At 38.4% G+C, this 21,192-nt stretch overlaps 1 protein-coding gene across 1 annotated transcript; it reads left to right on the top strand.

The window, feature by feature from the left end:
* Window positions 1–1,872: 1,872 nt before the first annotated feature.
* LOC116246180 (cyclic nucleotide-gated ion channel 1) lies at window positions 1,873–16,814 on the top strand. The gene is made up of 8 exons (XM_031617916.2): window positions 1,873–2,093; window positions 3,328–3,513; window positions 5,081–5,645; window positions 7,528–7,740; window positions 10,119–10,399; window positions 11,974–12,085; window positions 14,582–14,818; window positions 15,897–16,814. The coding sequence occupies exons 2-8, from the start codon at window positions 3,485–3,487 to the stop codon at window positions 16,593–16,595; spliced, it is 2,136 nt and encodes a 711-aa protein (XP_031473776.1). The 5' UTR covers window positions 1,873–2,093; window positions 3,328–3,484; the 3' UTR covers window positions 16,596–16,814.
* The last annotated feature ends 4,378 nt before the right edge of the window (window positions 16,815–21,192 follow it).

Raw genomic sequence — 21,192 nt, 5'->3', positions numbered from 1 at the left:
CCTATAAAGGTTGGATGGGTAGGTGGGGGCTCGGCTTGTTGTAGGTTTGGTCCACGTCATGGGCCTCAGACCAAAAAAGGCTCATGGGTGAAATTAAAAAAAACATTGATTCAATAGTTGTATAGTATATTCACATTACTATTTTTCTCACCCATTGTTTATTTATTTATTTTATATATAATTTTCCTACTAGTATCTGGTAGAACTTAAATGCTATGTTGCACGTATTTGATTTTTATACTGTTGACAAAAAAAACAATGAAAAAAAAGTATACAATAATATATGTCTTATCACTTTTTTTATCTTTTTTCCTTTTTAACACATATACGACAAAAATGAAGAGGTTGCCATTGTTTTTTATTCATTCAACAACTAAATTGAATATTGACTAGTGTTTTAAGTCACTTTAGCCATTTAAGCATAATGGTTCGATTTAACATAATGGAGTGGGAAATATCCATTGTTGGATCGAACCCACAGTGCACACGAAATCCGTGAGCTCACATCTTTCGGATCTCCAAAAGGTTCCTGGCGTTTGAAACTATTAAATAAGACCCGAAGTTAAAAAGAGAATATCCAGGACCAACATTCCAATTCCCAGGGAAGTTTATGCCTTCCAGTTTTAAACGGGGTAATTTTTATTTACGTCTTACCTCTTTGACTATAATATCAAACGGGAGCCTTGCCTTCACTTTTTTCAATACGTGCCCCATTTTTCTTTCACAATTTCCAAAAAGGAGGCAAACATGCACCGCCGTCCCGCACGTTGGAGCTCGCGAAAATCGATGGCCTTCAATATTGTCGTCTCGAATTTAAATGCCATATCTTTCTTCGAAAGCTTTCGTTTTTGACACATTTGCAGTATTTTATAATTTAATCCGTATTGGGTGGAGGGGCGGAGGGAGGGGGCTGCATAGGCCGCCGTGGCCCTATCCTAATTAAGTAAAAAAAAAAAAATTAGGTTAACAAAATTTTAAATTTTAAATTACATAATATATTTTTTGAATTTGAATTTGAATTTAACTTTATCAGATAAGTTGTTCAATCGATTAATCCGCTCTTTAAAAAAATCCTTAGTAAGGCAGGCAAGCGGAGACTGACCCCCCGCGATTGAGTTCATTGTGAAAACTAGACGCTATTGCCCCTGGGTTACTTTCAAACACGGGAAAAATTTTCGTTGGTAGGAATTATAAGGTGGGAAAGCGTGATATTGCGGCCGGCCGTAAGGCGATACGATCCGTGTACCCAAGAGGGCTCGGTCCTACCTGGGTACAATTATTTCTGGACTTTCTTCCCCCGCTTGCTTCCAGGTCTGGGAACGGAGCCCACAGAACACGCGGGTCCCACCCGACGTGGATTCTTGCTGCTAACGCGCTGGTGTGAACTGTGAACGTTAGTTCCCCTCGAAACTTTCCCCCGCCTTTTTTTTTTTCTCCAGTCAATTTTTGTTCTTTTATAGCAGTTTTTTCATCTGCAGTCCCATATTTTAGCTGTAATGCTGAATACATGATTCGAGTCAATTGTTTTTTTTTTCTAATATCTGGAAACGTCAGTTGACCCGGAAATTCTTGGTCATGTTTCAAAACTATCTTTCAAACGAAAAATATTCTTCAGTATTTACATAAGATGAGGACATTATCGTCGCTTCCTTCTTCCCAACTTACATGGTCATTACTCAGTAGAGTTAAGAGATAAGAACAAATCTCAACCTCTGGCCGGATTAAAAAATGAGGAAGGAGAGGGTCATATTTGAAATTATCACGAGAATGTAGTGCCTAAGTCAGAATTTATCTTCATGGTTTTTTACCGGGAGGGCGGGAATGAGAAGACCGGTGGGCCTGCTTCCCCCCACCCTACGCACATTTTTTTTTTCTTCCAATTATTCAAAGAAATGGCTTTGGGAGATATCCGTGTACCTTCCGTCCCCCTCTTCGTTCTTCTTGGTGTTGGCAGTCGTCGTCGTCGTCTGATTCTTCCTGTAGTCGTGGTTGTGCTAGCGTTCGCTGCAGTAGCGGCGGACGCCTTCTGGTCCTCCCGTGTGCTACGTATTCTGGCGAGAATACCGTCGACCGTGACGCAGGAGGCCTGAAAGGTGATTGTCTATCTCTGCTTCTTGCCTACAGATTGAGGGTTTAACTGTACTTCCATCCGAGAAGGCGATATATGTTTGGTTTCGTATCTGCTCTCTACTGCTGTTGATCATGGTGATGATCGATGGCGATGATGAGTCTTGCGCACGTCCCGGGTGGTTTTGTTGGCTTCGCCGACGACTTATCCTCCTAACCGCATCTTTTTATTTTCCTGCTTCCGTTTTCTGTGATTTGGTGATTTCTGCTTTTGCTGGATGATATTAGGCTTTTAGATTCTCTTCTCTCTCTTTCTCTCTCCCCCCAAAACAGCTTTTTTCGTTGCCGCTGGGTTTTCCTTTTCCTAGTATTATCCTTCAGGAATTAAAATCTCTGCTTTGTTCTTTTCCTTATTCTTTTCGGTTGGTTTATATGTAGTTTAGCTGGTCATGTCTAGGGGATTAGAGGGTTTTTTTTTTTTTTTCTTTTGCTTAGCTTTCATTTACTCTTTGGACTAGGTTTCACAAGGTATTGCCAAATTTTGGTCACTTGTTTTGTCCTGTTGCAAATGACCTAGCTTTTACTGTCTTATCCAAGATTTCGTTGCTAGAATACTGCGGCCACCAACGGCGGAGCATAATTTCACGTCCTTCTTTCCGAGGACTAATCGTAGGGGAATCGGGACATAAGGACAACAACGAGAATGGTGCCTTACTGTTCCGATGGAATAACGAGACCTACTAGAGTATAATTTCATCAATGACGTCTCAGATGAGAAAATATTGGAAAAAGTAGATGAAATAATGGGTATCTGGAAACCCTTGATTCGTGTCATCTTTTAGCTGCTTCATCGTTCGGAGCGTACCAACTATGCAGTGAAAGAGCTCATCTCCAGCAAGATGAATGCGAAAAACCATGTGCTGGTGAAGTGTTTCACCAGCATCTCTGTAGATTACAGTTTACACTATAGTACTATACGCTTACTGTCTTTGATTGGTGTTTTTATTTTATTCAAACAAGATCCTAATGTCTCTGGATTACAACATAATCTGTAATTTTTGAGTATAGGTTTGTATGTTGCAACGCCAACTAGTTTATTTTCTAGATTTTGTTTTTGAGATACAGTTACTGTGCCAAATATCCACCTTTTTCCTTGCTACTTGTTCTGTCTTGCTTGTTTGTGTTATTTAATCATTCCTCTTTGCAAAAAGGTACCCATTAATTTTGGTGCGGTCTGATAAATATTTGTACAAATTCCAGTTTCTCTTAGTTCAAGGCTGTGTTTAATGGTCAAACTGCAAGAGAGAGAAAAGGAAAAAACTACAGCTGAGTGGTACCTCTTAAGGTCATGCAACCTTGTACTTGTGCAACGTCTGCACTTGCCAATGATTGAAGTTCTAGGTGGCACTAAACAGAGATGAATTTCCGGGATGAGAAATTTGTGAGGTACCTTCTTAATTTTAAGTGCACGCACAAGGTAGCTTTGTGATGGTTTTTATCTGTAAATGATATACCATGTTCTGTCTCTTATTCATCTGTGCCTATCGCATCCATTAGTTTCTTATATATAGTTTCTGCTAGCTGGTTCTTTTATACTTCTAATTTTGGATATTTTTTGATCGACATGACTTTTTTTCCGTTTAGTTAATTAGCCTTGCCTGTTTCATCATGTATTCAATTCGAAATTTGGACATTCTGCAGTCATGCCTGGATAAAACATACGTTGTCAGGAAAAGCTTAAGCATAATGTAGACGTCATGCACATAACACATCACATATTGCTAAATTTGGTATTGTTTACATTAGAAAGAAAGGATTAAGCATAAGGTAGATGTCATCTGCATCACTCATTATATATATCCAAACTTGATTTGGTATCTTCAGGCCGGGTATGAGTAAACTGTGGAAGTATATGATAAAGGTGTAAATAGGTGGTCTACAAATTGTTGGATTTAATTCAACCTGGTTTAGGTGAACAGATCGAAAACTTAGATCCGAACAAAAACCAAGAAAATTGCTCTGAGGTTAATATATATGTAGTTTGGGGTGCTACTTCCTCAGCTATCCCAAACTTAAATCCAAACGAAAACCAAGAAAACTGCTCTGAGGTTACTATGATATGTATGGTTTGGGGTGCTATTCTTTCAGCTATTAGATGGATCCATGGATGTTCATACTTGAGGTGCACACTACTGTGTCATTTGGATCTTGACCTGTATATGATGTCAACAAGGTTACTGTTATGGGCACATTTGGGATTCATATCAAACATCCAGGGGTCAAACGGGCTGTGTGTAAATGCAGGGTACTAGGCTTGCCTTGGTTTTTGCAGGGCTCAGCTGCTCAAGCACGTGCCTTCTTTTATTTTTCCTTCTCTTTCTCTAGTTGACACGTGTGCCGATTAGATCCAGGCAATGGCTATATTTGAGTCAGATGTGACTGGCTTGCCAGAATTTTTTTCTGGAACTCACTTGCCCAGCCAGTTTTAATGCCAGTTAATTCTTGTTCCTGACTTTTATGCTTCACTCAGATCTTTGGTTGTGCTTCATTCTGGGCATTAGGCACTAACTTTCCACATTTTCTTATTGTTCAACTAAGCTGTCAATCAGTCTCTGGATTTTTATCATATGTTAAGATTATTATTTTTCACAATGCTAATTAAAAATTTAAAATCTCATTTCAGCTTCAGATTTCTGACGACACTAAGTTTTGAACTGGCAAAACTTTACTGTTGGCCTTGAGAAGATCTTCCACCACTATTTTTTGTTTTAGCAGATTTCTATCATATTTTTGGTCTCATGATGATAGCATGTTCAAAATGTCTAGTTGCAGTTATGGAGTAATCACTTGCAGTTGCATTAGGGAGCAACACATTGACCCCTTAGATTTTATGTTTGTTTGCGCTAGCTGTCTACCGATATAATTTATGTTTCCTTGGACTAAATTCATCCTTTATCTCCTCTACTAGAAACACAAAAGGAGCATGATCTTAGCCTAATTATGTTTTGATCAGGTTCCAGGATTTGGGTTCAGAGCAATCCTTTAATTCAGAAAGGACATATTCTGATGAGAAACCACTCCTTGGAAGATTTGGAAGAACGTTAAGTTCAGTATCAAGCAGCATTCAAAGAAGTTATAGATGGGGATATGGTGGCATAAGGAAGCTTCAGAAGTCATTTCAGCTCCGTTCTCCAAGTGATTTATCCACTGAGAGATCAGAATCTAGCAAGAAAGTATTTGATCCACAGGGAAAATTTATTCAGAGGTGGAACAAGGTTTTTGTTCTATCATGTGTACTTGCAATCTATCTGGACCCCTTGTTCTTTTATATTCCAGTCATGAACAAAAACTGCCTGGATGTGGACCACAAGTTGGAAATTACAGCCTGTGTGCTGCGCTCCTTCACTGATATCTTTTATGTGCTGCATATTTTCTTCAAATTTCGGACTGGATTTATTGCACCTTCATCTCGGGTGTTTGGGCGAGGAGTTCTGGTTGAGGATTTGCAGGCTATAGCTAGTCGCTATTTATCATCATACTTCTTCATTGATGTCTTAGCCGTTCTTCCTCTTCCACAGGTACTAATAGGTGTGACGTTTCATATTGTACATGGGTTCATGCATGCCCTTACATATTCATCATAATGCATGTATTATCCAAAGGGGCACAAACCCATCTACTACCTGGACTGGTATCTATTTTTGTTCAATATGTACATTGATTTACTGCCTGCATAGACCTAAAGAGTAGGAGGAGAACTTACTGTCTGCATATCATTCATGTCATATAAACACTTTATTGTTCTATTATAAATGCTTTGATTTTCCATTAAAAATGCTCAATCTATCACTTGGGTAAGGGGTTTACTTGTTGTAGTCTAGACATGATTCCTATATGTCAAATTGGTAAACCTTGTCAATAAAAGTAGAAACTATCAAAAGCATCCAAAGTGTATGATTTAGCATTGAATGACTAGATCCTTCTAAGTGAATATTTGACCAGGTACGGTCCAAAGGATGCATAGAATAACATAGTCTATTACTTTGTAGTTTGTACACTACATTCTATGAATAACTGTATAATCTCTCTTTCTTTCCCCTCAGTTGCTTCTCTAATACCTTTTCTGGTTTTGGGGCGGGGTGGGCTGGTTGCAGGCAGTTAGAACATCTAACAATTTGAGTCAAGCCAAGAACAAGATCCAGTTACTAAGTTTTCATTTCATCATAAAATTGAAACTAAAGAAATGAGTTTAATATGCAAATGATGTATCCATGTTGTCGTTGATTTTAGTAGAGAATTTTGTCCCCTTTGTGATTCTTAATACATGTGCGAATGTGATTATAACTATGTCACAGAGGTACGGGTGCCGGTACGGGTACCGGTGTGGGTACGGGTACGAATCATTTTCCAAAAACTTGGGTGCGGGGATATGGCCGTACACACATATATAAATAAATAAATAAATAAATAAATAAATAAATAAATATATATATTTATATCAAAAAAATTACAAACAAAATAGCATATTCATAAATCATTAAATCATGATCCAAAATTTATAGATACTAAGAATTTCAAGACAAAAACTCTGTCCTTTGGGAGTTTCAAGGGGCGAAAAGGCGAGGAATGAGAGGGGCAAGGGGAGGAGAGGTGAGAGGATGAGAGAGGCAAGAGGAGTGAAAGGGCGAGAAGGCAAGGGACGAGAGGGGTGAGGGGGGTGAGGCAAGAGGGCAAAGGCATCGTGCGAGAGAGAGGGAAAAAATGGTTTTTTAAAACGTGCAATGGACGATTTTGGACTCGGTCAACTTTGACCGAGTCTGAAAATAGTCGGATTTGACCTTGGGTACTTTGACCGTACCCGACACTGTCAACGCCGCACCCAGGCCGTACCCGACGCCGTACCCGTACCGGTGTCATACCGGTACGGTACTGGTACTACCCGTGTTACATAGGATTATACGTTTGTTATTCTTGTATATATGTAGTATGTGTATGTCTGTGTGTGCAAAATTTGCTCAAGCATTTGGATCTTAGAAAGTACAAGCACATGATGTCTTTCACGCTCTTAATCTGTACCAAGTGCATTGCGATGTAATTGCAACAAGAACTGAAGGTCTGTTTAACTAACTTTTGCTATTCTAATGCCGTCTACAATGAGATCAATGTAGTTGCTACAAGAACCTGATGTCTATTTCACAGAAAAATTTTTGTTATATTATGAGATTTATGTAGCACTACTTACTGTTGATACTCTTCTGTGGCTACTAGGTTTTGTGCTGATCTCGATTATCTGCAGCATGAGAAAACTTAGAACTCCTTAGATGCACAAGTACTCATAATATTTCTCATTGCTGTGCCAACAACTGCATGAACTTTTTGCAATATTTGTGCCAGGATTTCTTTGATGTTCTTCGTTAAGGGCATTTATGTTATTACTCATTGTTTGGGTTTGTTTTGCAGGTGATTATCTTAGGCATAATACCCAAGTTGAGGGGCTCTGCTCCTCTGTACACAAAAAATGCATTGCGGTTTGTTATTCTCTTGCAGTACATACCTAGACTAGTCCGCATAATTCCATTGTACAATGGTGTCATAAGTACCACAGGCATAATAACAGAAACTGCATGGGCTGGTGCTGCTGTCAATCTGTTGCTTTACATGCTTGCAAGCCATGTAAGTTTTATTGACTTAGATGTGCATGTGCTTTCTTTTCGTCTCCACATTGTTTCATCTACTGTTTGCTCTGCATTCTTCATAATTGGCTGCAGTGGATTTTTTAGCTTGCCCAATAGATATCTATTTTCCCATTTCTTTTGTGTCGTAATGATTATTAGTGTTTGCTGTCTTAAACCAGTGTTGTACGTGTCGTACGATACATATCGTATCGTTTACAAAATACGATACAATACACCCCTGTATCGTAAATAGGGGTGTATCGTGCCTGTATCGTACGATACAGGCTGAGTTCAGAAAAAGGGGGCCCGAACCCCCCTTTTTCGAGTTTACTTTATAAAACCCCGCCCCTTCTTCATTTCTAACCTAGAGATTGTGCCGCCTTGGAGGGAAATCATCGATTTCCACCGTGAAATCATCGATTAAACCATGGATTTGTGCATGGGTGGCTGATTCCCGTTGGGCGGAAAGGAGTTTTTTGAAATCATGAAGATGAAGATGAAGATGAAGAAGAAGATGGAGATGAGGATGAGAATGAACGTGATGGAGATTATGAATGAGAGTCGAGGGTGCTTTTATTTTATATGTATTGACATTGCACATTTTCACAACTTCGTTATCATCTTGTGATGTAATACATAACATTTAAAACTTGTTTTTTGATGTGGTATCTCATAGACTTATGGACCTTATGATTTATGAATCTATGGTTATGAAATTATGATATACATTATGTAATTGTTGGCTTGTTGTGCTTTCTAGATTGATATTGTTATGAATTTTGATGTTTACGAATGATGAACCGTAACATTATAGCAATAATAAGTCTACCATTCTGTAAAACATGTTTTTTATGAAGAACATATTATCTTGATTTTTACTGATTTTTTATGCATTTTTCGAAATTTTTTTCCTTTTTTTCTGATTAAAAAAAACGATACGGTTACGATATCGATACGTCACGATATTAAACGATACGGTGTATCTTAAAGCCAGACCGATACGGCTTACGATACGCTTTTTACAACATTGCTTTAAACACAAGCTATTCCAAATAATAGTGTTTTTTTAGTCCTGATAAAGAGCCGTTAATGTTGTTCTGTCTGTGAAGAGATCTTGGGTTTATCTTGAAAACATGGGGCTTTTGAATGGAACTTTCAAGAGATTTTGAGGATTCTGAAAGAAGAAAGTAATTTTTTCTTATTGATCATGCTTTTTCTTCATCTTCCCTTCAAAGTTTTCAGAAAATCTTTTACACAGATTTCAAATCTCTCTCTCTCTCTCTCACATGTGTGTGTGTGTGTGTGTGCATGCGCACACACAGAGGTCTGTAGATGTGTGTTTATGGGTACATGCTCGTCTGATACTTTATATATTCTGTTCATATCAGTAACTGCAAGTTTTCAGGGAATAGCTTTATATGAGCATGACAACTTAGCTTTTAAATATGGTTTTCACAATGGCAAAATAATATGAATAATGTGATAACTTAAATATATTATGCTTTACATATTTTCATGTTAACATTGGGGAATGGAAAATGTGGTCATAATAAAAAATTTGGGAACCATGTGGTTACATCAAAATAAGCAACAAAATTATGTTCATCTTAATTCTGTATTCAATTATAAAATATGTGTTTTTCCTGGGAAATTACCTTTTGTAAATTAAATAAAACTGTCACACACACACACACACATATATATCTTTTTTCAATGATGATTTTAGCATCATTCAGGGGCTGGTGCAAAATGAGATCGGTCATGAGGATCATTAAAAGTTGTGAAAGATCAACTAGTGGCATGGCAACAATGAGAATCAACTTTTTTTTGCTGAAGACAAATGAACCTTCATGTATATTATGAGCACAGATAAGAATGAGGAAAATGGTGAGAGATGCTAGAAAATTAAGAAAAACATCCTATCTTTGGATGCATGGAAATTGGGTAGTTTGTAGCTGTCAGCAAAATATTGGTGTTTGTATCTTTATAGTGCTATCATGCATTTTGAAAACTGACGGGTGTTTGTAAGTTTATGCTTCAGCTAAACATGGAATTATTCATGTTCATGTGCCTTCACATTGTTTTGATACAGTCAGTTATTTAATTGGATATGGACTACATGGTTGCATATCCTGTAGTTTGGTTTCCTTAATATATTCTATCTGATGGTTTAGGCTTTGTTGCTTTCTATGATTATCCTTCTGTCAACTATAAATGCTTATGTGCAAGTTTTATAATTTTCTTTTAGTCACTAGTGCTTAAAGAAATAATGCCTTGATAATCTGACACTGGCTAGGGCTACATGTGCTCTGATAGAAGTGAGTTCTACTTCTAGATCGTTGTTCTCCTGTACAGCTTATGGTTATGTTCTCTCAGGTGATTGGAGCATTCTATTATTTACTTGCTATTGAACGACAAGACACATGTTGGCGAGACGCTTGCCGCTCCGATAATCGTTGTGATCTTGCTTCACTATACTGCGGAAAGCATGATGAAGCAAACAATGGTTCATTCCTTAATGTTAGTTGCCCTGTAGCTGACAATGGTCCTTTTGATTTTGGAATATATCAATCTGTTCTGAATGCACAAGTTGTCCAATCAAGGAATTTCCCAGAAAAGCTATTTTACTGTTTCTGGTGGGGACTTCAAAATCTGAGGTTTGTGTTACTTGTTCTGAATTCTAATAATTGGGAACCTCTGAAGACTTCAAGTTTACAAGTTATGATGGTTTTATTTATGTGATATGGTTGAAACTGTTTCATTACAATATTTTCTTAAATGACAACCAAGAAGCATGAAGGTACTGCAGCAATGGTGATACAAAAAGCATCCTTGCACACTGATATTATTGGATGGCGGAAACCTATCTATATTGACTAATCCTGTTATCCTATATTTAAACTTTAAAGGTCTTATAGCTTAGCATGAAGCTTTCATTTTTCTTCAGCCATTTTTGTCCTTCCTATCTGCCAGGACATGCTGTGTCACATCCAATGTTAAATTCATAACTTGATTGACTGACTGATTCATTTCACCCAAGTAGCCCCATTCTGAACAAAGCATATATTAATCAGGCAATCAATGTAGGTAGGTCAAAAACAAACATGGACATATTACAATAAATCACAAGTGTGTGTGGTGTTGGGTTTGTGTGTGCATGTAATCCTTTGCGTTCACGAGTGTGTATGTAGTAATATCCATGTCACACAGGTATGGGTGCAGGTACGACAATTTTAAAAAATCTTGGTATGGAGGTACTGTAAACAAAAGAGAGAGTGTGTGTGTGCGTGTTTTATATATATATATATATATATATATATATATATATATATATATATATATATATATGTTATATAACAACATTATTAAGACAATTTTTGATTTCTACATATAATCTCATAAAACATAAATAAACTAACAAAAATATGATTAAAATGTAATAAAAAATAAAAAAAATATGGTTTGGATCAGTTCCAATCTGGAACTAATCCAAATGTACCACTGTCGTACCATTACTGGTGTACCGCCTTACGGATACTGGCACGTGGGCATATCCCACGTGCCACTGTGACATAGAGTAATATATATCAATGAAAAATAAGAACATGCACCACAACATAACAGGAAGTTAACATGTAGACAACATAACGATATACATGTGGTAGCATATAAATAATAAAGCGGACAACAGATATGCAGCATAACGATATACTTGTAGCTGTATGTGAAGTGTAAAAGAAAGAAAGTGGAGAATAAGGAAAAAAGGGAGAGAAAAAAGAAAGGAAAAAGAAGAAGAAAGAAAGAAAAAAAATGAAATGGAAAAAGACCATTTCTTTTCAAATGCATTTATTTGGTGCCTAGGCAGATCAGCTTGGGTGCCTGTCTAGGTGGCCTACCTTATGGAAGTGCTGTAGCCTAGTCAAAAAAGAGGGCTGCCCAGGGGCCAGGATCTAATGTACTTTTCATTACCAAGCTGATGGCACAAGCTCAATCACACTTGATTGATCAAAGGAACTGGATAAGATCATAAGCCTCGACCTTAGTAGCAGCTATACTACATATGTTTGAACTTTGAACTTTTCTCTAAAGAGAAAATGGAAAGCCCATACTGGAGGAAAAGAACTGGAACACATTTTTGATGGATAATTTTTCACATATGGCCTCTGTTATGTACCTATGTTGCCTTTGTTGGAGTTAACTTGTGAAAGACTTGCTCTTTTTTCTTTTGCAGTTCTCTGGGCCAAAATTTGAAAACTAGCACTTACATTTGGGAGATTTGTTTTGCGGTGTTCATATCAATCTCTGGCTTAGTCTTGTTTGCTCTTCTCATTGGGAATATGCAGGTACCTACTAAGCTCTCCTGTTTGTGTATTTTCAGCATTGAGGCTCATTTCATTGCATGTTATATGGTTATGCTGTATGTGATTATGCACATGCTTGGAAACCTGCATGTTTACTTTTGAATATGGTTTTGGTGTTGCTGTTTGTATATGATGTATAGGCTTGCTTCTTTCTGATTAGGCGCTTCTCTGTGAACATTTTCCCAAATAGAAATGTGCCTGCGTTCTTCATGTTATATCTTTTTGTGGCAAATGGTTGATGTCTTGGCCTTCACTTTCATAGCTGCTCCAATAGTTCCTACCTACAAATTTTTAGTGCCTCTAATACATTAACTATTTAATTTATTTACATTGTAAAACACTGGCAAGAGGAGAGTGAAGTAGTTTACTCCTATGCACTGGTAGTAGGAGAATGAAGTTTTGTATGTCCAGAGTGTACCTATTCATATTCCTGAAGTGTAAAGAGGGCAGTTGACTGAAGATAAATATTTGTCCTAGGAAGCAGCTGATATAACCAATGCTTGATTAAAGAAATATTTTGTCTTTTTATGGATAATAACAAAGTAATGCACTTATACAGTTGAGTTTCTTGTTTTTCCTCTTTGACATGGATTTATGCTGTGTAATGTGACCTGCAGCTTAATCTTTTAAGGGATGTAAGTTCTCTCTCTCTCATATCGAATGTGATTTAATAGAAGAAAGTTGAGGAGAGTGACAATGAGGATCTAGTTTCTGTGCACATATATGTGAATGTATATAGCAGTGTCATAAATATTGTTCTTGGAGTTTTTAAATTTTCCTCCTACTGGAAAATCTCAGGAACTTCCAACGAGAAAAGGAAAATATCTTCAAATTCAGGTAAAAATAAAACAGGGTATCAACATTATGACTGGGTTTCTTCTGACAGTTCTTGTGACTGTCAAACATTAACAGTAGAAGTTTATGAAATTCCAAGCACAGACTTAATGATGAAAACATAAACAGAAAAAGGTTTGCAAGGAATCCAAAGGAAGCAGTTTCTTCTTCTTCTTCTTTTCTTCCTTCCTCCTCTATTTTGCCTTTTCCTTCATCCTTTCTGCTTCTTCATCACATTTGGCAAAGGGACTTTGCAACCAATAGAAAAGAGAGGAGTTGCAGTCAGACCATTTTTCTCCCGTGGAAGCCTAGCTTCTCGAGATTTCAATCTTGGTTTTTTCTCCAAGGGGAACTGGATCTTTCTTCCTTAAGTTTTCAGCTTTAAATCCTTATTCTTCTGGTGTTTACCCTTTTTGATAGATCCAATTTTACCCTTAAGTTCCTATTTCTCTGTTATATCCCCTCTACACAGCAACGGGAGCATGTATTTAAAATTTTTGAAAGTGCAGCATGTGCACCTCAGAAAGAGACATATATTAGAAGCCAAAAGATGCACCATAGTATCATGATAGGAGCACAATTTTTGTGTAAACTGTCTTTGCCTAAAATACCTGGAATGGTGCTACACCACTGTTGTGCAGGTGCAGGACAGCAAAATGATAAGTTGTAAGTTTTTGTCCATTTTGGTATTTTAGTTTGGCAATTTATATTTTATGAATATAAATAATAAATATATGGGTTTGTCCTTAACATTCTTACTGTTGATATATATACAGTTATACACACATACGGCTATATCCTGCACCCATGCTTTTCGAAACACTATGCACTGGCATCTGTACTTGCACGTGAACCTGTGGCAGTGATCATGACTGTTTTCCCTTTTTTTGTTCTTGTTTTCTCGTCCTTACCCTATTCTTTGTTTACCTTGGAAAACTCTCTCTGTGTGCGTGTAGAGAGAGAGAGAGAGAGAGAGAGAGAGAGAGAGAGAGAGAGAGAGAGAGATGATTTGGTTGAACTTTGGCATTCCTGCGAATCAGGTCTTTTGGTTGAACTTTGGCATCTTTAGGATGATTTGAACTAGTTGCTAACATGGAAATAGTTGTAGATTTATTCACTAGTGGGTCCCTCCCAAAATTTTCATCCATTTTCTTTGCATCCATGAGTATCTATTGACAGTTGACACCTGAAAAATGATGTGCATATAAGTATTCTCTGTGATATGCATAAGGACATTAACCTTCAGCATAGCAGGGATATTGACAGCAGAAGACTTGACATTCTTAGTATTTGCATGGTATCCTGACTTTTTGTTGTATATAGCCATAGGTACTAAATTTCTGATTGTTTTACTAAATGAGAGGCAATTCTGTTGATATTTCAATGAAAATGAAAAGCAGACTTGATATGGCACACAGGGAAGAGCTTTTGTCTCTTGCAACCATAAAATTGTGCAGTTCTAAATCTATTATCAAATGTTACACATAAAGAAATATTGGCTTAGATTTGCAGTCTATAAGTTTGGCAGGTGCCACTAAATTATTTACTGTGTTTATTCCATTATGGAAACAAATCATGGTTTTGTTTTGTGATCCCATATGATATTTTCTTCTTCATGTTGTCTGTCTACCTGCTGTAAACCAGACGTATCTGCAATCTGCTACTCTGAGGTTAGAAGAGATGAGGGTGAAACGGCGTGATGCAGAGCAATGGATGTCCCATCGAATGCTCCCTGAAAGCCTGAGGGAACGTATTCGCCGGTATGATCAGTACAAATGGCTGGAATTTAGAGGTGTTAATGAAGAAGATTTGATCAGGAACCTTCCGAGGGACCTCAGAAGGGATATCAAACGACATCTTTGCTTAGCACTACTCGTGCGGGTTGGTCTTCTTTTATCGTTACTAATTCCTTTTACGTATTTTTGTTTCTATGAAAATTTAATAATTTTTGGGATATGGTAACTGGCCACGTTTTTCTCTGTTTGCTTCTCTTCCCATTTATGGACTAATCTAAACAGGAATTGTCTTCTGGATTCAACTTGTTTTGAAACGTTAGGCACTGAAATGGACCTCTTGCCTTTGTTTCAAATGCCATTAACATGTTCTGCGTTGTTTCAACCCTTGCACCTTGATAAGCCTTTTTTTTCTCCCTTTCGGATATAGTATCTTGATTCTGGCACCAGATTTTTAGAGATCTTAAGAGCATTTGGATAATGCATTATTCTTTCCTATATTTTAAAAATAAATATTTGGAAAAAAGTATGTTTGGTTAGCAACACAAACGAAAAGAATGAAAAAAAATAGTGAAAAGAAAAACTGTAAAAGATATTGGAGCTCAAGATTTTAACTTACTGTTTGGGCCATCTCGCTTTCTCCTTCTTTGTCCCTCTTCCTCCCCCTCCCCCACCCCTTCATGCACGTTTATTTCTGCTCTTGTTTTTCTAGTGGATGTACAACCATTGGCTGGATGAGAAGTAGAGGAGTTTGATCTCGTCAAATGGGGCATCTAGTAGACTACTACCATGTTGTTTGTTCGATATTGATGAGTAGGTAACCAACACACGAACAAGAACCTTTTTGTGAGGGCATTACTTTTTGCAAGCAAGTGTGGATACTGCATTTTGCAAATTAACTACGATAGTTCTTGTGTATGTGGTTGAGAGAGGGAGAGAGAATGAAAGAGATTTGCATTCTGGAGCTGCTAGTAATGACATTTGCTGGTGGCGATATTCGTGACACTGCAAGAACTAAACTTTTGTCAAATGAGTGGTGTATTCTGTCATGTTATAATAAAATATAGTTGCAGGATGAAAAAGGAAAATTTTAACGTTTTGCTATTCCTCCCTTCGTAAGTGAAATGCAGCTTCCTTTTCTTCTAATTAGGCATCATGCGTATCCCATCTTTATTGTAGTTTCTCTTCCCCTATCTTGCTTATCCTTAATATTTGCTTTATTGCAGGTTCCGATGTTTAAAAATATGGATGACCAACTTTTGGATGCCATGTGTGACCGCCTGAAGCCGTCCCTGCACACGGAGGACAGTTACATTGTCCGGGAAGGTGATCCTGTAGATGAAATGTTATTTATCATGAGAGGAAAGCTTGAGAGTGTAACGACAAATGGAGGACGAACTGGGTTTTTCAATTCTGATTTCCTCAAAGAGGGTGATTTCTGCGGGGAAGAACTTCTTACTTGGGCCCTAGATCCAAACCCTTCGGCGAGCCTCCCATCCTCTACCAGAACTGTAAGAGCACTTTCTGAAGTTGAGGCATTTGCACTCACTTCAGATGATCTTAGGTTTGTAGCCAAGCAATTTCGGCGGCTTCACAGCAAGCAGCTCAGGCACACCTTCAGATTTTACTCACAACAGTGGAGGACCTGGGCAGCTTGCTTTATCCAGGCTGCATGGCGCCGATACGGCAAAAAGAAGCTTGAGGAGTCATTGCACAGGGAGGAAGACAAGTTGCAGGCAGCACTTGCTGAGAATGGAGGTGGTGGCAATTCACCAAGCCTTGGAGCTACCATTTATGCTTCCAGGTTTGCTGCCAATGCACTTCGTGCACTCCGTACAGCACGCAAGACTAAGTTGTTGGCCAGGTCTCCACTCATCAAGCTTCCAAAGCCAGCTGAACCCAACTTTGCAGTTGATGATGACTAGTACTACCGCCGCTGGCCAATTGGTTCGATTGTGGAGTGTCCAACACGTTGTGCTTCCGTCCAGATTTAGTTTTTGTACATGGGCAGAAGTGATTAAGCTGTTTATAAACACTTCGGAGAGAATATGGCGGCTTGCAAATGGATGCTGCTGTGTTTTGCCCCTGTACTGTAACTGGTTTGTAGCATGTACATATATCGAATGTATTGTATTTCTGATTTTCGGGAAGTGGTAGAGAGAGAGAGAGAGAGAGAGCTCTTAAGGATGTGAAGAAGTGGGGCTAATTGGATCAAAATTTAATCAAGCTGTCGCAGCTTGCTTTTCATGAAAATTTGATGCTCCATCAGTCTTCGCTCGTTCAATAGGTACACCAAGTCGACGTCAACTTGTACTTAAGTTTTCCCCTAATTGGGATCGCAGATTGGGAGTCAGAAGTGGTGGGAACTGGAGCAATAAATAAATTGGTAGTCCGATTCGATTTTCGAAAACCCCTCTCCCCCGATCCCGTCGGCTTTTTATCGCTGGTGCTGATGAAGCCTGCTGAAGATCATCAATAGGCATGGAGAATGGGAAGTAAATCCCTATTCCGTTTTACATGTGATATGTGTAGTACCTACCAGTTGATTTCTCATGTTTGCCTTTTGGTTCCTTTTCCTATTCCTTTGTCGTTAATTTTCAAATATTGGAAAAACAGAGCATGGTCTGGATCTTCCAGTGTTTACACTTGCAACTCTCCTTAATTAATACATTTCATTAGGTTCTCTGTGATTACGGACTGTTGAACGAGTGTCTTGCCTGTTCACGTTCTGCCGAATGCCTGTCGAAACTCGGTTTGAGCATCAAGGTACTTTACGATAATTCCTATCGACCTACCAAAATAATTCTGTGATCGTCCCAACCACCTATGTGGAGGTGTACATTTACCATTGCTTATTATGACACTCATTTAGACGGCAATTTCTGCTTTCTCCCATGGGGGATCAACAAGCTAGACTTTCCAAGTTCAATTATGTCTGCTCTATGTTTTCCAAGGAGAAATCCAGTTCACTATGATTCTGATGGACTTTAATCCCATCAAACAAACGGCCGAATTTGGTTTTATACTTGTTTGTGTCGACACTTTCTGTTCAGAACTTGAAAATTGAATGAAATCGAGCCACAACAACTAAGAGGTTGGGAAAGATGGGGTTGACAGGCTGCTGCTAAGATAAAAGTTCTTCCCAATACTGCGTTTAGGAGTTGGGTTCAAGACGGGGCAGAAAGATGCGGGATGGGCATCGATCACCCTGGACCTGACCAGTCTGCCGACAAATTTCTGGTCCTTGCAACTGCACTGCCGCTCTGGCCTGTATGTAGCTCCACAACTCTTTTACACGTACGCCCATACGAATCTATCTGAGATCTGCACATAAAATTCATCTATCTTCTATTCTTTCTTCATGCAATTATTCGGTTTAGATATGTTGACGTATAGAACTGCATCAACTCTTGTCTGCGGTTAATGTAACGAGAGAGGACGACCCCAACTTTATCACCCTAGTTTAGAAGGATCTGTATTTACTTTGTTTTCTCTGTCATGTCCAATGTTGTCAGAACCGTCCTGAATCCGTCCCAAAACCAGTTTGACATGGCGACCGATTTAAGGTGCCATGTGCCAGCTTCTAACTGTTATTTTGAATCTTTTAGTTTTTTTAAATTTTAATTAATTTTTATGCATTTTTAAAAAATTTCAGGAACTGCTAACTTGCTTGCAGCAGAATGACATCCAGCACTGGAAAAAGAGCTTGGGAGGAGAAACTGAACGTACTTCTGCTACCTCATTCAGATTTTCCATGTGCCAGTGGAAGAGATGACATAGAGAAAATAAGCAGTTGGCACATGAATTTAGGTGCACCATTCATTCACATCTCACGAACCGTTAGTTGTATACTGTTGGAGCTCCTTTTAGGAGGTAATGCCTGCGTAGCAAATACTTCTTTCCTCCCGGCCTACGCTTTATACAGACAATTGCTCCATACCTAAAATTCGAAACGTACAAAATTTATTGACACTTCTTGAGCCTCGTGATCTTCATGGAACGGAGAAAATGCCGCGGCATTTATGAGAATCAACTAATTTCATTCTTCTTGTGATTGAAAAACGACCTCCAAACAGTGCCATACTTTTAGGCCAAGCACTTCGTACGCTTTCCCACAGATTCCATATCGGCAACTTTTGATGTTTAATGAGGGAGACTAGAGAGTGCACACTACCTAAAACTGGAGGTGCAAACAGTTTGGATCTAGAACAGCAAAATATGGCTACGCCGCTGTGAAGCACGCATACATAATCCCATAGTAAGCATGAGCTCCTATTTTAAGGGTCTCAATCCGCCTTCTAACAGTTTTGGTTTTAATCCAACAAATAATAAGAATGGCGACAACTAGTTACTTAATAACATTCTTTGTAAGTTCTTCAAAATTTTTTATGACCTTAGTTACAAAACTAAACTTTTCAAAGTAAAAGGGTTACAATGCACCCTCCTTAAGGTGTATATGTCTACAGTGTAGGATTTCATGTCAAAGTAGAGAATATGTTTTGATAGTACTGTAATGACTCGACCTATTTTCACATCAAGCAAGGGCCCCTGGTTTGGTGGATCCTAACCTGCCCCTTAACGACTTTGTTTCTAACTTTTAAAAGGCAAGGAAGCAAAACCACAAATCACTTAATAACCCTCTGTTCTTTAAAATCTTAAATCCATGACTAAACATTCCAACGTGAAGCATTACAATTTATGTCGACCAGTGTGGGCAATCGCCCACACACCCAACTGCCACCGGTTGCCTTCTCCATCCCTTGGGGAGCCTGCAAAGAATGACGAATGATCAAATATGAACTTCAACATCCCCAGTTCGATTAAACCATACATTGTTTTATATATGAGTGTGATTGGTAACGCGAGGTTCATCAAAAGCCGGCACACATTCACGTTCTGACCTCGCAAAAAATGTGCATCCAACTCAAAGTCATCGGCAATTGAAAATGATATGAACATCGAAGAAAGAAGCAGAAAACAAGAAGGCGACCACTTCGATAGACAGCATATCAGCACAGACGATGAAATTCAGGAAAGCAATAGGAAGTGAAAGAAAAAACAAACAACATACAACTTTTAGTGAAAAGAGAGACGTGTTTCGCGCTAAGTATGCTGCTCTTTAGTATTTAAATTAATGCCCGCATTCGCAGACTGGCATTTATTTAAGTACCAAGACATTTTCACTAAAATCACGGAAGATGCCTTCTGCATGTCAAGCTACCTGTCAACATGTCACATCACGTCGCGAGATAAACGTGTAAAAGTAGCGTGGATTTTGAGGTTGACACACAATTACATTGGAAAGTTCGTCGTGAATCCCATGAGATGTATGTTGAATTGGACGATTTGAGCTAACGGTCGACCCACTCTCTGCAGCCTATGGGTGTCTGTTTGAATTGGATCTTAAATCTGGGTCAGTTTAAGTCACTATGATTTCAGATCTTTAAATTAAAATCAGATATCTCCATCTAACCACCTTATATCTATGGTTCTTTACATGTAACGTGGATTTAAGATTCACACGACTAAGATTCTTAGGTTGCGTTTGATTCCTTCAAATCTTAAATCTATGGCAGGTTTTAAAACTTCATGATTGAAGCTTTAAAAGCTTATGTTTAAGGCACTTCCTCGGCCTTCTCTCCTTCTTCTGCTCTCTACCTTCATGTGTGGAACTAAAATTTACATATGAAGTCGGACCCTTCTTAACCCTACGCCTCTTCCCGACGACTTGAGATGCATGAATTTCAGCATTCTCACCCATCAAAAATCTGTGGTTCTTAAATCTACAGTTTGATAAACCTCACTAATCTTACGCAGCAAATCCAACCTTGGATTTGAGATCCAACGTTACCAAACGCAACTTTAGTTTGATTAAATTGAAGATCTTACAATGCACACCTTTTAATGCAGCCTCAGATATGAAATCCGAGACTATCAATCACTAACTAAAAGGAAGGTTAGATCCATGATCATGTACGGACAAGGGCCGGAGCCAGAAATTGTTCATGAAGTGGGACTAGGGCCCTTGCAGGCGGCTCCACCTCTAATTTGACCACATATAAAATAAATGTTGGGCCTTATGTTAGTTGGATTTGAACTTGGTCCCGATTTGAATTGAATTACAAAGAATCCATCGAGTCAAATCTGGCAAACCATGTTCTCCACGTTTCTATAGCCATCATTACAACGCCATGTTTTCTGCAATCGAGAAGATCTAAAGGGGAAAATGTCAAAGAAGAAGGAGCGGTTCAATTTAGTTCCCCTAAATAAGAAGTGCTCTTTTATTTCTTGGGACTAAGTGAGAAGCAGCATCATGTGCAACCCAACCTACCACGTTGCTCTCTCCTATTTTTTCTGGAGTCTTTTTCTAATCAAACCGATTCAAATGTCATGTAATGTAATGTTACCAACTAATAACTTATCATCCATGTTCGCATGTCGGGTCAATTACAGGCAGCTTTGGTGCCTAAGCACTCATCATGAACCGATGATTGAATAATATGTCAACCATAGTCACAAAAA

Source organism: Nymphaea colorata, chromosome 1 (assembly GCF_008831285.2).
Source record: "Nymphaea colorata isolate Beijing-Zhang1983 chromosome 1, ASM883128v2, whole genome shotgun sequence".
NCBI classification, from domain to species: domain Eukaryota; kingdom Viridiplantae; phylum Streptophyta; class Magnoliopsida; order Nymphaeales; family Nymphaeaceae; genus Nymphaea; species Nymphaea colorata.
The sequence above is the reverse complement of the archived record's forward strand: the minus strand, read 5'-3'. Positions and strand labels throughout refer to the sequence as shown.